Source organism: Trichogramma pretiosum, unplaced genomic scaffold (genome assembly GCF_000599845.2).
Source record: "Trichogramma pretiosum strain Unisexual culture from Peru unplaced genomic scaffold, Tpre_2.0 scaffold102, whole genome shotgun sequence".
Lineage (NCBI taxonomy): Eukaryota > Metazoa > Arthropoda > Insecta > Hymenoptera > Trichogrammatidae > Trichogramma > Trichogramma pretiosum.
Genome location: NW_019640799.1, coordinates 179,650 through 197,677, shown reverse-complemented (window position 1 = coordinate 197,677; position 18,028 = coordinate 179,650). Strand labels below are relative to the sequence as shown.

The 18,028-nt window shown below is 38.4% G+C and overlaps 1 protein-coding gene across 1 annotated transcript; it reads left to right on the top strand.

Moving 5' to 3' along the window:
- Positions 1–2,981: 2,981 nt before the first annotated feature.
- LOC106653323 (serine/threonine-protein kinase TNNI3K-like) lies at positions 2,982–4,679 on the top strand. The gene has a single exon (XM_014372725.1). The coding sequence runs from the start codon at positions 2,982–2,984 to the stop codon at positions 4,677–4,679; it is 1,698 nt and encodes a 565-aa protein (XP_014228211.1).
- The last annotated feature ends 13,349 nt before the right edge of the window (positions 4,680–18,028 follow it).

The following is an 18,028-nucleotide window of genomic DNA, read 5'->3' as shown; positions in this document are numbered from 1 at the left end:
ACAACTGCATGAAGATGGTTTTGGTAAGAAGCTACATAAAATTAAGTGAAGTAATATACGAAATGCAATATGAAATGTGCAGCAAATATCCACACAAGCATAAATCAAAATTAATGAATTTTTGCTTGAGAGTTGATACAGTCACATAGTTTTGTCAATCGGCCTAAAAATAGAGCTTACTCACATAACCGCTCGTCGTATCACGTGTCGATTCTCAATTTGAGAGAAAAAGTTGTGTGGCCAATGGTCAGTAGTCTTGGTCGTCACCCCCGTCGTTGGGGATCGTTATGTAACGCGAAAATGTGCGTGTGTCGATATATTTTATTTCGATAAATCCCACGTCGTGCCGCGCGTATATATACAACCAGTTATATATCTGGTCGTGCTGTAAAAGGGAAAAATTTTTCGGCCGTCGTCAACCCCCCCGGAAATTCGGACCTTTCTTTTGGCAAAATATATATAAAGCGGCGGCACAGTTGTGTTAAATATAAAAATATATCATAAATGTGAGTGAGTCCAGTTTTTCGCTCTCACGCGGATCGCCGCGATGTATATCATATATATATGACTTTGTGCTGCAATTTTCACTGTGGTCAGGGTTGAACCCGGTTTTTTAAAAAAATGTTTTCTATCGCGTAGCGCCTGAATAAACATAATTGCTTGTTATCATGTCTCTTGACGTTTTATGCAGTTAGCTCATTCAGATGTCGCATTCTTTACCCTACAAACGGTCAAATTAACTTATAGGCATATAAGGCGTAGAAAATAAATCTACCTATTGTCATATTCCCGCAAATCCCACGCGAAGCGAGGTAGCTGCGCGACTGCATCGCGACACCTTCAGAGAGATAGACCAGCGTGCCCCAAGGGAGAATGCCAATTTTTTGCAGGTGCTCGAGCGCGGCTCACTAATTCGTATACAAAGCATTCTAGACAATCTAACCACCAGAAGTGAAACTTCAGAGTCCTTTTCTTCGGTTGAATTTTCATTTTTGAATTTTCTTAAATTTAACTCGATTTTGAATGATGGTTGTCCTTAGACAGCTAATTGTATAATTTTATTAATGTTTATTTTTATTTTTAATAAATAAATGTGAAACAATGAGTTCAGATTTTCTTATTGATAAACACATGATCGTTTAAGGAGGTTCGATAGCACTTTCAAGGGGCAGGCGGGGCGAGGGGGTCGCCTATGCTTATACACGGGCACGAAGTAGTGATACCAACTCATGGGAACAAAATATTATTAGCAAAACAGCATGTAGCGGCCGCACGGCACTTATAGGCGAAACTGCTTAACTTCTATCTCGCTGAAAAACCCCCTAAACGCACTTAAAAAAAATATGTGACTTATGATTTCGATTGGAAATTTCCTCAGCTTTCCGATGATAAAGTCAGATTTTCAAAAATTTTCCATTTTCCACGGAAAATTGTAAAAATAAACTTTTAACATTAAATATCTCAAAAAGAGCATTTTTAAGATTTTTTAAAGTAGTCTCAATCGAAAGCTGAGGAAATTTCCCATCGAAATACATATTTTTCATAGAGTACATTTTATTTTTACTTGCTGAAATACAGCGATGAACGTGTAAAAACGCGACATTTCGGCTCGCGTGGCTCAGAATCTCACGTTTTTAGACTTGTTTATTGAGCATTCGGTGTTGTAAAACGAGTCGTTTTTTTTCAAAATGATCAATACCTTCTTGGCTTTCTAAAAAATAGTTTTTTTTTCATTTCTTAAGTCTAATTCGTTTGCATAATGCTTTTTTTGTGACATTGTTGTAACTTTCCCCATAAGACCCATGTATAAGACGTCGTTTTTGATTTTTTTTTTCTCGAAAACTAGATTGTAGATCAATCTATGATTTTAACAGTGCATTCAGTTCTTATCAAAGATTGAAATAAAAAAGTTTCAGGCGTTTCTAAAGACATGAAGTTTACTATCGAACCTCCTTAATATCTCAATTTGTGTATTCACTACCATGCCACCTTATCGAGATCAAAGTTATTTGTGCCACCCAACGATGACATGAAAATTTAATCAATGATTCAAATTTTAGTATTTAAACAAAGAGAGAAAAAAAGAACAACTCAGAAAAAAATTAAAACACAATAAAATAAAATTAAAATTAAAAAAAAAAAAAAAACACCACGTATCTGTGATAGAGTTTTATCAAATTTCAGCAACAAAAACTCAAACAGAAAAATACATAAATTTGCCATTAATCTAACAATTAATTCAAGCCTATATTACACGGAGAGAAGAAATATAGTAATAATTTCTTTAAAATTTGGAAAAATTACTATAGGTCTCAATAAAAGTGACATATGATCGTTCGGGTGAAAAGTTGCTATAAAATGTATAAAAATTATAAGAAATAAAATAAAAATTGAGGGAATTATAGTAAAAATTACAAAGGTTTTTAGTAAATTTTTTCCTAACCCCAAAGATGTCACACTTTTATTAAGACCTAGAGCAATTTTGACTATACATTTTTCTTCGTGTAGTGTTCAAAAAATAACGACACATTGGCCGCTAGAGGGATTTTTATTTGGTTTTTTCAGTGAGCGTGCGCGCGCGTGGACGTGAGTGAAGGACGGTGAGAGTAAAACACATGGCCAATTGTTTTTTCGTGATAAATCTAGCTCGCAGTCCGAGTGCACAGCAGCAATAGCAACAGCACCAGTTACTTGTGAAAATTAATTCCTGTTAAATCCCAGTGAAACCAACAAGTTTTTTTCCCAACGCAATACCTTAAAATTGTTATCCTCAACTTAGCCGTTTGGACATTGGCACTTGTAATTACATTATTGAGGCTTTGAAAGCGATAATTTCAAGGATTAGTGCGGAAGTGATTTCGACCACATGTTTGGTTCTCAGTTTAGTACAAGACTCAAAATTTTGTGCCACGAAATTCAATATGTTGACTAGAGTATTTACTAACAAATTTTGTGAAAATGGAGTAAAATGTTACTTAAAAATGATATATTCAGTGAAATTTAGACGTGAAGAATTTTGTTATTTATACGAAAATGATGCTTGGGGGGATGGGTCGACGAGCAAAGTTTTAGATAAATTAGTAAATGACGACGGCATTTTTCCCAGGGCCGAAGATAAAGCATTTTTATTTCAATATGCTCTGGACGAAAGACATTTAAAAATAATTACAGCTCTCGAGAAGGGTAATTTTGATAGACACGAGTTTAGATTCGAAGATGGAAAGTCTGCTGTGCATTATTTAGCTGAAAGATCCAAATCCGAAAGGGTGATAAAGCGAGTCAATAGATCCCTCATTAAAAATTTCTTTCTGAACCATTCACGGCAAGATTTATTTCGAAATTATCCACGAAAAAACTACTGCGACGCTCACGGTTACACGTATTTTCACGCAGCCTGCATGGTGGACGATGTAAGAGTCGTGAGGAAATTTTTGAGCCAAGGCGTGAACGTCAATCTTGACACGTACACATGTTCGCCTCTGTTCATTGCGGCCCAGTACAAGAACGTAGAAATCGCGGAATTATTACTGGAACACAGAGCCAATCCGAATCAGTCGGACCACGAAGGATCGACGCCTCTTCACGCCCTCGCATTGCCGTGTCTGTGTGAATGCATCGAAAGATTTTACTACTGCGATACGAGAAAACCAGTCGATTACATCGTTAAAATGCTCATCGACAGCGGAGCCGATATCGAAGCCCGAAATCGTCACGGAGACACTCCGTTGCAGTCGGCGGTGATGCGTTTCGATGTCGCCCTCACCAAGTCGCTTTTGGATCACGGCGCGTCACTGAGGAGTCTGAACGAGAAGCGAATGTTCATTCACAATTTCTCGTCGCTCGAATTGACGACTTACGCTTTGTCGTTGGACGTTATCGAGGTGATGCAATTGTTGCAGTCGGCTGGATACAAAATGGATTTCCACACGAAACTCAGAATGGTCGAATGCTGGACAAGGATTCATGGAAACGATCTCGACCGGGTGCTGGTGAAAGATTCCGGTAGGAAATATCATTCAGCGGGTAATAAGAATCAAGTTGTCGATATCTTTGTACAAATGGCTGATCAACTAGCTATTCACAAGCTCTATGGTTTTTATATGAAACCAGAAGTTAAAGATTACATGATAAAACGATGCAAGCAGTTAAAACCAACAGTTCCAGAATACTGGCGCAACTATGTTAATTTTAATGGAGGTGATATTATACGTGAACATGGCGCATATCTTCTAAATAATGCTCTTGTACTTCCGAAAATAAATGACATCAAGATAACCGAAGACGTCTCTCTACATAAACTTAGTACAACGAATTACAGCGAGGGTTACTCGATATTGAAGAACATTAAAAATTGGCGTGTCCCACAAATGGATAATTTAACGTGTGGAAGTACATTCGCGAGATTCACTGTAAGGAGACACCTCTCAAACATTGCTATAAGGCTGGCGTTCGATTTGGAATTGCTGGCAGCCGATCTTTTCATGACTGATTATTGCTCGTTGAATCTTCCACACCACATTTGCCTAAAAGTTGCAAAAAATTTGGGTTACGAGGAACTATTTCGTCTGTTCGAGAAAATAAACGTTGATGAATTAGAAAAACTAGGCGAAAGTGTCGAGGGCACGAACCAGAATGGAACCATGGAACACAGAACCAGATTCGTTCGACTTGCATTATAAGATAGACGAGAAATTTTACCAATTATAAATGAAAATAAAAATTTTGAAATACAACTGGTCCAAAGTCTCTGGGCTCATATCTACTTTCAAATCATTTTTATGTAACTAATGTATAAATATATAGTTATATTAAATTTTCAAAAATAAAACAAATAAATTTTAAATTTTAATAAGCATGTTTAATACTTCTCTAAATAACCTTCATTGACTTCATATTCATAATAAAATTCACTTTTGTCTCTTTAGCGCGTTTTTTTGTTGTTTTTGTTTTGTTTGGCTATCTCTCTTGTTTTTTTTATTTATTGCTAGATTTAGTTTAGTTTTTTTTTAGTTTGTTTGCTGGGTTCAATCAGGCACTGACGCCATATAATTTGAAATTTGGGGGACTGAACCGTGCCCAGACGGTACACCCGGGCCGCGACGGTATCCCCCTCGTGGGAGATCAGTTGGAGTACGCAACAGAGCTACACGTTTGTGATTCGCACAGCAGTCATTTCTGTACAGAGAGTTTCGAGGTTATAGTCGGAGAAGTACGAGTGAAAAAATCACGTCGTGACCGACCACGTCGCATTGAAGAGCGTGCAAACAGCTAAGGACCCGCGGGCAGATTAGCCCGTTGGGCGCTGGCGCTTGGTCTGAAAAAACGCATGTCGAATTTTTTTAGTTACTACTAATTTTTTATTAAAAATTTAAGTAAAGAATTAAAAGAGAAAAAAATCTATCAGAATTAAAAGAAAAGAGATATCTTGTGTCCAAGTACTTAAAATCTACATTATTTGTAAATTGATTAAGAAAGAAAAATGAATGAGTAAAAACCTTATATGGATCTAAAACCCAAGCAGTTAGTTTATATAAAAAAATGTATTATACTTGTTTGATGAATTTGGTAATCCTACTAGAATCGGAATGAATTATCAACATCTGACAATATCTAAATTATTGATGCTGAGCGCAGCAAAGTCGTACACATTCGATATTGCTAATTTTCGATGTTTTACTCTAATTAACTGCGATAACTCCTGCAAGGATAAACTAATCGATCTGAAAATTTTACATAGCATTCTTAAGGTGTTGACGGAGTGCTGTATACTTTTTTAACAACATCCGTGTAACCTATTATGCTAAAAATGCATTTTTATGCAATTTTGAGTTTTGCATCAATATTCTTGAGTAAATTTTGCAATATATATTATGTGGGTTATTTATGGGTAATTTTTTTATGCAATAGTATGACGAAAAATTTCTTTTTTCGCACATTTTTTAGTGTACAAAAAGCGTTTTTGGACACTTGTGTGCCGTAAAATGCCTCGTTTCGACACTGGTGTGTGGTAAAATGCCTCATTTAAATGAACGTATTTTACGCCTACTATTGCATAAAATTTTGTATGCAACACGTGCCCAGCTTTTTGCGCACAGTGTGCCGAAAAAACACACACTCGTGCCCAAAAACGCCTTTTGGGCACTTGTTACATAATAGTTATTTATGAGACACTAGTGCCGGCTATGCCGGCACGAGTGGGTGTTTTTTCCGCACACTCGTGACCAAAAACGCCTTTTGGGCACTTGTTACATCAATAACTATTTTCGTATACATTCGATATTGCTAATTTTTGATGTTTTACTCTAACTGCGATAACTCATGCACAAAAAACTCATTGAAATATAGATTTATTGTGATACTCATTGAAGCTACTATTATTAATTTCATAAGGCTGAAACAAATATTTTTTTATTTAACATTCAGTCGCACAGCATTTTACAACTATGGTTGCCACTAGAACATCTGACAATATCTAAATTATTATATAATTCTAATAATAATATTGCAACATTATTCAATGAATTGTATAGTCTTTTTTTATAACGATCATGATAAAACAGTATATTTTAAAACGTTTGAAAATCACTACATTAATCCAACGATGTTTGTAAGATTTTAAAGGGACGATCAGCCGATGCCTCTACTACTTTCGAAAACTTTTATAATTTACTTTAGGTGGTACCATGACCAGATGATACCATTTTCGTAATTTACAATTCAAATTACAAAATTATTGACCGGACAACTAAGGGTATGAATATTTTTTACAGTAAATAAAATAATTCATTTATTTATCTTTTATTTTGTTGAAAAAAAAAAACAAACTTTGCATGCAACAGAACGATAACATGCGGTCTTGGCTAGTTAGATCATTCCATTATATTAGAGTACTTTAGTAGATGATGCGTTAACATCGTTTGTTCTTCACTGCAAAAGACGACGAAAAGCTTAGTCCAAGCGAAACAAAATATAAACTTGGTGTACAAATTTTCAATCAACCGAGTACCGCTGTAACACCGAAAAGAAGTTCGAGATGGGACGTCGGTTGTTCCTCTGGATCAAATGAAAATTCGGCTGAGCGAATTTCTCCTCCAAAATTCTTTTTTTGACCAAATTGCATAGCTTATAATGCTGCATCCTTACCACGAGTCAACGAAGAAGAAAATGGTCTAAAAAATGATTCAAAAATTGTTCCTACAATAGATGATGAAAGCACGCCAAAAGATCAATTACCGAAGAGTCTATGAACTCAGAAACGAAGTCTGAAACTGATCTAGAAAAATCGGATAAAATTGAATGTTCAGTGTCTTTTGGAAAAGAAACCCCCAAGATGATAGATACAATAGAAAACAGTGATTCTTCAGAACCAATGCAGATTGCAACGCAAGCGGATCCAGAGCTCTCTTGGTTGCAAACAGCCTAGTCTGATGATGCTGTAGATAATGCACAATGCACAATAACTAATTCTCGCGTTTCATTTAACTGTACTTCCCCTTGAGACATGTATATTTCATAAACGGCGAGAACTTCATTGATTGAGTTGTTAACACTTCGAGGATAATAGTTAAAAATACTTGACGTTGCACTTCTGGTGTCCGAGCATATTAAACAAAAATCACCAGAAGTGCAACGTCAAGTACTTTTTCGTTTTATTTGGTTTATTTTATTTGTTTATTTTTTTTATTTTTTACCTTTAAATGTGACTTTAGTTACACATCTTGCAGCGCTTTTTTTTTCTATTGTAAATTGATTTACTTGAATTTTTTAAATCGAATTACTCGCATTTTGTTTTGATTTAATTACTCGAATTTTAGATAGAATTACTTGAATTGTTTAATGTTAAATTCTATTTTTAATATTCATAAAGACGTTACACATCTTACAGCTGTTCTTATACAGCTGATTTTGTTTTCTATTGTAATTTTAATCAATTTTAATAAAACTGATTTTTCGATTTATTCCGTAGTCAATACCTTCCGATTAATTGTGATTTCGTTTATTGAGTGTCGAGGCCGCTTGCGCGGCCTCTACTTACATTAAGTTCCGTTTCAAAACGAATTCAAGTTTAATTCAAATTTTCGATTTAGTTTTAATAATTTTGAACTTAAGGTTTGGTTGGGGTTGCCGAGGCCGCTCCGCGGCCTCGACATATTACCATCCTTCACCAACAAATTTGTAGTTATATTTATACGTCAATTTCTATAACAATTAGCCCACCAGAACACTACGATTTATGATTTACGATTGTAGACATGTGCGCGAAGCTATACAATAAAACAACTCGAGTTATTATTTGACCGATCCACACGCATGAAAACGCAACGCCCGAGCGAGAGACAGAGACGCAGGTACAGAGATACACAACGCTACATTGTACGTTTCATAGACATGAGTGCTGACTGCCGAGTACTGCTCACCTGTGCTGTGCGTGTCACAGCAGAAGCGCGCAAGCAGTCACTCGACACTGCCTAGCGTAGACCAATCATAGCGCGAGAAGCAAACAGACGCTACTGAGACTAAAAACCTACGATTATCGCGCTCGCTCGCTCGCTCGTTTTTCACGGATTCACTAGCCTACCTAACGAGCCATAAGACGTTACACATCAAAAAACTCGATATTATATTAATACAGTATACGAAAGCTCCATGATTGATTAAATTTTCCTGATGGAATCATCAATTCTGCCATCGTTGACCGGCTGGTCTCGGTAAAAACTCATCAAGAGCCAAGCAGTAGCTGCTTTACGGGATATATATACCTGCCACTTGTACCGCTTCACTCGCGCTAAAAGCCAAAAATATAAATCATCTTACCTCAAGCACGTATACAAGATATAATTACGCTTAAACACGCAAATTATATGCTACAATGCGTAAATTTGCACATGAAAGAAGTGCGTATATTTACTGCAGTACGAATGTATAGATGATCGCGGCTCGGCTTACACACGAGTAAAAGGAATGAATATAATAAGCGAACCACATATTGTAATCCCCAATTAAAATATCCCAACAGTGCTACGCAGAGCTTATAGAGACAGATTCGAGATCTGCCGAGAGAGAGAGAGAGAAAAAGAGAATTACCCCACACTAGAGAGAAAAAGAGAAAAAAGTAACGTAATAAAGTCTCTCTCTCCTCGTTCGCATTGCGGGTTTGAAATCATGCGTGAAATGAGATAACGATCCCGCTTTTGGGTCGTTATCGCGCACCCTCTTCCAAAGGTTAGTAGCAGTTGTTTAAGCTATAAAAAGCCTCGTCGACATTTGCGGGCTGTATAAGCCACTTTGTTGTGTGCTCTTTAAAAAACGACTCAATCGAACGAACGAGGCGCGCGACGACACATCGGCTTATGGTGTTTTCATGCGGCAGCATAAAAAACACGATCATCGTCATACATATAGGAAATATATTACATATTATATCCGTAAAAAGTCGAACCGCATCGAGGCTCTAACGTAAACGTAGCACGGGGTGTAATCGGATTTTTTGTGCAGTACTTTATACACAGAGGCGGAGCGTCGAACGGCTCGCGAGGCCGCACGCGCCACCCCTCGATATATGCAACATGTTGGAATAATAAAACACGTTATACAGTATGTATAATACCTGTGCTGGTATACGCGCGTGCACGTTAATTCCGGGCCACTTTTCTTATGCCACGGGATCGCGCCGGGCCCCGTAAATTTTACTGATACATCTACATATTTTGTCGAAATAATAAATACGAACTGTATTTTGCGTCCGTTCCACGTACCTTTAGTTTTTTTTCTCTCTTAGGCCTCGAGGAGAGTGAGAGAGAGACACACGATACACACTTATATAATATATACGCGTGTCCTGATTTCCGTTTTCCTGCCCAATATAACTGCTATTCTTTCTTCCTTCTATTTTTTTTTGCAGTCGTTGTCGCCTCGCCACACAACCTCCTCCCTTTTTACCGTAGGGAGAGTCGCGCTGACAAACAGCAGCAGCGCATTATACATACAAGGTACAGAGAGACGGAATTTCAATGCGCGCTTGTGTCCAGCCTCGGTATCAGGTATGTATGGACTTTTTTTTTGTACGACACGTACCTTTTTTTCCTCTCTCTCTCTCTCTCTATCCATCGAACCCTCGTGTCTACTGCACACGCGGACGACGGTGGTTTGACGTTTTGGGCAGTTTAGAGGGGTGTTGTTTTTTTTTACTGCTTCTGCTGCATTATTCACTGCAGGCAGCGAACTCGAGGGCTCTAGCTACCTACCGGCTTATAGGGGAGGCTCCGTGTACGACAGCAGCGACGATGATGCCGATGCTTTTTTTTCCTTTTTCTTCTTCCTCTACCCAAGTTATGTGTATAATAATATGTCGACCAGGTCGATAGGCTTTTTTAACCTGCGTTTTTTAGGCCGGATAAGGGTGTGATCGTCGTTGTCGCCATCACGAGTGCAAAACATATCCGTACTCGCACACAGAAATGCGGGTAATTGAGATGAGATATTGACTCGGTATCTGCGCAGGGGCGCTTTTTTACCTGCCTCGTGATTTGTATATTATTACGCGTGTGTGTGTATCGGCACGCGGCACACTTTTTTAACCGAGAGAAGGGCGACCCGACCCGACGACGACTCGACACTTTTTTTTCATTAGGGCTGGCCCGAGAGAGCGAACAGGTTGCTATGTTGGGCCAATTTTTTTTTTTATGATATTCACGCTTTTTTTGGAACCTGTATCAGAGACAGGGGGCTGGAATTGGTGGTTTAGTTTTTTAAGGGGTCGGAAACGCCGTTGTGCACCTGATACGCTGTATGCAGTCGTGTGATATGGCGCCTATGTACAATAAAATGGCTTCTCGATTACTCGGTTTTATCTTGTACGAAAAAAAAAGAGTTATGACGAGATAATGACAGCTGATGAAAGACAATAATTGCATCGAGTTTATAACGTCTTCTTTTATGTAATGCGCATCTATGTGTATGCGAGACTCATCCGTAGAGAGCGAGAGCATTTGTCAAAGAGCAAAAATTACTCATCGTTTAGTTCCGGTCTCGACTCGGAATGGATGGCGTCTCTTGGAAACGTCGTCGCTCGGCTCTTACGTCCAGAGACTATGACAAGCGAAGATAAATAAAAAAACAGCCGTAAGATGTGTAACGTCTTTATAAACATTAAAAATAGAATTTAACATTAAACAATTCAAGTAATTCTATCTAAAATTCGAGTAATTAAATCAAAACAAAATTCGAGTAATTCGATTTAAAAAATTCAAGTAAATCAATTTACAATAGAAAAAAAAGAAGCGCTGCAAGATGTGTAACTAAATTAGGTAAAGTAGGTAAAAAATTAAAAAAATAAACAAATAAAATAAACCAAATAAAACGAAAAAGTATTTGACGTTGCACTTACGGTGTCCAAGCATATTATATAAAAATCACCAGAAGTGCAACGTCAAATACTTTTTCGTTTTATTTGGTTTATTTTATTTGTTTATTTTTTTAATTTTTTACCTACTTTACCTAATTTAGTTACACATCTTGCAGCGCTTCTTTTTTTTCTATTGTAAATTGATTTACTTGAATTTTTTAAATCGAATTACTCGAATTTTGTTTTGATTTAATTACTCGAATTTTAGATAGAATTACTTGAATTGTTTAATGTTAAATTCTATTTTTAATGTTTATAAAGACGTTACACATCTTACGGCTGTTCTTATACAGCTGATTTTGTTTTCTATGTAATTTTAATCAATTTTTAATAAAACTGATTTTTCGATTTATTCTGTAGTCAATACTTTCCGATTAATTGTGATTTCGTTTAATGAGTGCCGAGGCCGCTTGCGCGGCCTCTACTTACATTAGTTCCGTTTCAAAACGAATTCAAGTTTAATTCAAATTTTTGATTTAGTTTTGATAATTTTGAGCTTAAAGTTTGGTTGGGGTTGCCGAGGCCGCTCCGCGGCCTCGTCATATTGCCATCTTTCACCAACAAATTTGTAGTTATATTTATACGTCAATTTCTATAACAATTAGCCCACCAGAACACTACGATTTATGATTTACGATTGTAGACATGTGCGCGAAGCTATACAATAAAACAACTCGAGTTATTATTTGACCGATCCACACGCATGAAAACGCAACGCCCGAGCGAGAGACAGAGACGCAGATACAGAGATACACAACGCTACATTGTACGTTTCATAGACATGAGTGCTGACTGCCGAGTACTGCTCGCCTGTGCTGTGCGTGTCGCAGCAGAAGCGCGCAAGCAGTCACTCGCCACTGCCTAGCGTAGACCAATCACAGCGCGAGAAGCAAACAGACGCTACTGAGACTTAAAACCTACGATTATCGCGCTCGCTCGCTCGCTCGTTTTTCACGGATTCACTAGCCTACCCAACGAGCCATAAGACGTTACACATCAAAAATTTGTCAAAACGCGACGCGTCAGCGGTAAAAAGATGGACACGCCCTGCTACGTGCAGAGCGCACTCGAAATAGAAGACTCTTCGTCGAGTCGTGTCCAATTCATTTGTAAGTAATGAAATTAATGAAATTCGCAGGCATTTTTTAAACAGCTCGCGAAAAGCTTTTTGGATAGACGTAGTTTCTAGTGTATTGCTTATTTAGTAAATTAAAAATTAAACTATGATTAAACTTTTTAATTTGAGTGATTTGAAATAATTAATTTGATTGTCTAGTTTCTTATTCTTTTAAATGAATAATGATGCTCATACGTTTACATAACAGACGACCCGAAAGTAACATTTCCCAGCCACTGCGCCTAAACGGGATATTGCTATTTTAGGACAAAGGGGTGTGTAAAATCATATACTAATATACTATTTTTTATAAAAAATTAGTGTGAAATGTTAATTCATAAAATAAATTCGAGTGTGTGCAATGCCGTGAGTTTGCACCTATTACCGTGTGTGTATTATCGCGGATGTATGTACCTATTACCGCGTGTGTATTACCGTGGATTTAAAGTGGTATCTTAAAAAAGAATCTGAAAAAGTCATGTTTTTATGTGTAGTTTTTTGGATTCTTTGCTGAATTATTTTATGCGAGTTTTTAACACCTGTTTTCATTTTGTATTAAAATAACAACGAAAGTGGTTGTATTTACATGGCATCAGACTCACTGCAACAGGAGCGGGCGCAAAAAGTCGTGTGTGCTTATTAGCATGGGCGCATTTAAAATTATATTAAGTAAGTTTATTGATTTTTGACAGTTTTACTACAATATTTCAAGTATTAACTAGCTGTAAATATCATTTTAAGATAGTTTCTCTATCAGTTAAATTCAAATAAATGAATTTCAAAAATAAGATTTTCGACTTTGTTATCGATAAGCTGCCCATAATAATTTGAAGTAAAAAAGTTCAAATTATGCATTCATTGAGGAGGCAAAAATGCATACTTCAGCGCTATGGAACTAGTTTAAATATTTAAAAAAGAGCGTGAGTACTGAAAAAACACTTGTAAACTCGAGCTCGACGCATCGGATTGGAGTCGAGTTAAACTAAAGAAATCGTATGCTAGCACACCCTTATGTGTGAATTCAAACTTCGCAAATAAGGAATACTCAAACGAGGAAGTACTTACCCACTGTCAGTCAAAGAAAAAAAAATCAAAACTATCGATCGCCCTCGCGCGCGCGACACGGGCAGTAAAAAACGATCCCGAAGCAGAAATATAGCTACGGGGTTCGAGTTGTTTTCCGAGAATCGAGCTGGTACAGCCATTAAAAAAGAAAAGAAAAAATACCACTCCGACGAGGACAACTCGTAGTTGTCGGCTGTTTCAAGGTGCTGCTGCGGTGGCGGTGCATATAAGGCGGTCCGTCTTAAACGCAGAAAGAAGATATCCTCGAAGAGGACTCGTGTCGCGTGTACGACGATACACAACAATATCTATATAGTCGACGAAAAGAATTGGGCGATCTCGTAAGAAATAGGTACACTCGAGATGCGGCGTCGAGTTAGATTACCGGATGCGCGCGATCAACTTTAACATCGAATTTTTCATTGGACAACTTTTAATTTCTCTGCATCGCTGCTGCGCGGCTGTGGCTTGTATTAAATCTGACTCGCTTATCGACGCGAGAGTAAAGTACCACATAATAATCGTAACACAATTAGAAAAATATTTTATAGTAAACAATCATTAACAAAATGAATTTAAAGCAGAATTTCATGTAAAAATCAAATATCAAAATTAAAGCGACCAACACTGAAGCTTCGTTGAAAATTAAGTAAAGATTTATTTTATTTACACGAATTTCACAAAAATACGAATATTTAAACACTTTGATGAAAAACTTAGTTTTAATTCTTAAAATAATGCCGACTTTATTTTAGCGTTGATTGTACAAAAAAATGTATGAAAATTCAATGATATTTAATACCAACCTTCACCACTAGATGTCGAATCGCCTATCTGTAAATCTGCAAGTGCTAAAATGAAAATAAATGTATAAGTCAAGGAGCGATTTAAAAAAATTTACGTTAATTAGAAATTTTTCTAAATTTTAATTCAAATATCAATAATTTAAATGCTTTTACGAGAATTCGAATTCATCCGCGTGAAATAAAAAAAAGCATCCTTCGCCATTGCATTAATTTTTATCTTAACATTTTTAACAGTGATACATAAAAAGCGCACACACTTATATACACACGTAGACGACGGGGCCATTGCGCGCGCGCGTGTCACCGAGGGCAGATGTGCGCCAGCTCGTGCGTTATTAGATGCATAAAATTCGAGCATACACCCAGGCGCGCACGCGTTTCGCATATAACGCACGGAACCTCGATCTCCTCTTTTATTGCGTGCGCTTATATACTCTTGGGGATTGATGGTTTTTCGGTGAGCTCGACTGAATGTTAATGATCTTTTTTTTCGAGAGCATCGCCGAACGGAGGGGGGGGAGGCGAACTCTCTCGATTAAATGCGCCAGAAAAACATTACAGCCAGCCCGCGGGATCTCCACTTTGTATATAATAATGGCCAGCTCGAGTTCAGCAACAGCAGCAGCTTCTTTTTGAATATTTTTGGATTTTCGTTGCGCTCGACCAGCACAAAATTTGGTCGCGTCCATCGGATGCGATAATATATTATGTACTATAGCTACGTGCGCTCCTATATGTATCCATGAAATTGCATCGATCGATCGCGACGACGACGTCAATTTTTTTCATTACTATCTGTACACGCTCTCTCCGATCGTCCATGTCCGTGTACACAGGGTCGTTATACACACGGCATGGGTAAATATATATCCAAAGTTCGCGTATATAAGAGGAAAGAAAAAAAAATATAAATTTCATTTTATCCGCGTGTTAAAAGCCATCATAGCGTCGAAGAGCTGCTTTTTGCCTAACTGTTATAGGCGCTGCACTGACCACATGGGTCATAGTGTAGCTGCTGCTGCTGGATTAATAACGAACACGGCGATTTATTTTATTTTATTATTTTCTCTCTCTCTCTCTTTTACAACGATATATCGGACGGGTGGTGTATTGACAATACGCAGCAGCAGCAGCAGTAGCCGCTGAAATAACGGTAAGTAAGAAAACGAAAATGTATATATGAGGGACGAAGGAAGGAGCGCAAAATGTGCTACAGCTACCACCGATGTTGCACCCTATGCGCCCTGCGAGCAGCATGTATGTATGTATAAACGTGTGCGCCCAATAATATTTTAATGTGTCGTAACGCGACAATGGATAGCCGCTGCGCACCATCCCTCCGAGCCGAGCACAGCACGCGCCGCGCCGTCCCTTCCACGCACACACATACGTATATAAATTTTCAGCGCTCGTGCGCCTAATGAGACCCCGAGTGCGAGAGGAGAGAAAAGCAACGGAGAGAGAGAAAGCTAATATTATGCACTCGAGGGGAGAGCAATAAGGCGCAAAAAAAAAAATAATACGTATAGACGGCGCGTGGGGAGGCTCTCGAGAAGAAACTACTCGAGATACAGCGGATCGATCCTCGGCTGCGTCATCCTCGCGCGCGCACGCGAGGCGAATTTTTTTGTCGGGGCCTACATGTAATCGATGATAATGCTCGAATTTTCGTGTCACCCGTGTATAACGTCGTCGCGACGACGGCGATGATGATGTATCGATCTGCGAACACCAAAAAAAAAGTAAGTTAGATTTTCATCGAATCATCCGTACCTGCGCTACATCATATAGTTTTTCGTTTTATCCTCTCGAAGCTCTTTTGACAGGGGGGGCGAGGGTGCGAAACGAAACACGAGTGTCTGTGTATAATATACCCGACCGCAGCGGCGGCAACCGAGAGTTTTAAAGAACCAGCCACCTTTTACGAGGGCCATTAAGACGTATTGATTGCGATGACGAGTCGCCTTTTCCGTTTTCGACAACACTCGTACACGCGCGCCGATATTAACACACGGAGATCATTTTTGTGTCGTACTACATTGGACAGAAATGTGTGTATTCGTCAAAAAGGAATAATACAAAACGACACGCAATATCATGTACTAATACGTTTGAAATCCGAAGGAAATAACGCATCGCGACACGAAAAAAAATTAATCTTCTTCTTTTTTTGTCGACTCTCATCGTTCATTGTCCCCGCGCGATATGTACTGCAATACACGCTTCGATGTACGATGATGGACTCTCGAGTGAGTTTGGACTTTTTTTTTAAGCCCCGAGACTTTATATGATAATTTCATTACTCGCTTCGCAAAGAACTGCGTAATATCTATTCGCTAGAGGATCGTTTTGTCTCCTGTACTACTATATTATATTTTGTGGTTGACGCGTGTTTTACGGCGAACAATGTCTTTGTCCCATTATAATTCGTGATTTTTTTTCTCTACACACATGTTCATTTCTCTTACTATGAAGCGGTGGAGAATGACTGCCGTGAGGTTTGTTAAATACTCATCAAGCTCTTTTAGAAGTCTATTTGAAATGAAAATTTTCATGCTGGATGGCACGAAATCGCGTTTTGACTTATACAATTAGTTAGTCTTTGCCACTTGCAATTTTACAGAACTAAAGTACTCGCCATCTAATGGTGCCGACTTGAAGTTGTATCATCGTATGTAAATTGGTTAAAAACTGATTCGAATGGTTTGCAACAATTAAATAATTTATAAAATTTTAAATAATCGTTTATTATGCAGTGACCCATTATTGATGTTGACCAGGAAGATTTCCACATCTCTTGGCGCTGTGCGAGCGATTATTCACTTTAGCCACACGCAGTACAACGATAAGCGATTCCGCGTCTAAAAATAAAGCAATATCGGCAGCTGTTTTGCTTTGGCTTAAAAAAGCTCGGGCGTTCATTAAGTAAGCAACACATGCGCGGAAAGAAAGAACTTTTTCTTTTCTTTCTATCGAGAAACGCGAGCTTTTTGGAAGAAAAAAGCGGGTCTTGGCGAGTTTTTTGCCAGAAAAATATTCAAAACACACACGCAGACACGCGCCCGTCTCATTGTATCAAAGTCAAAGAGTCGCGTTGGAAACGCGCAAAGATAAACAAACGCGAAGATCACTTAGCGCTCGTGGCCACACGAAAATCAATTAGTCTTGACGGATGCCTCAAAACGCGATCTCTGCGTACGCCTTTCGCGCGTCATCATGCCTCGTGCGCGGTGGTATACCCCTTTTTTTAAAACACACACAGCATGCGAATAAGAGCCGAAGCGCCATCGCTAAAAAAGCAACTGTGCGCGGTGGGCGCCGCCCCTTTCCGCCTCGTCGATGCTCGCCTGCGTTATTTGCTTACTATATATATACCGCGCTATCGACGAAGCTGAAGCAAAAAAAACTCACAATGGCAGTGGTGGAGTTTACGCCTTCGATCATAAGCCACGCACGCGACTCAACCTGTTGCTTGTGGACTAAAAAACCTGTCGCTCGAAGCGCCGCATAATAATATAATATATAATGTATAATCGACCGCAAAGGGGAGTGCTGCCGATCTCGTTTTTTAGCTTCCTTTTTTTACCGTGATACTTATGATCCGGGCCCGGATGAGAGAAGGAGAGAACAACCCCT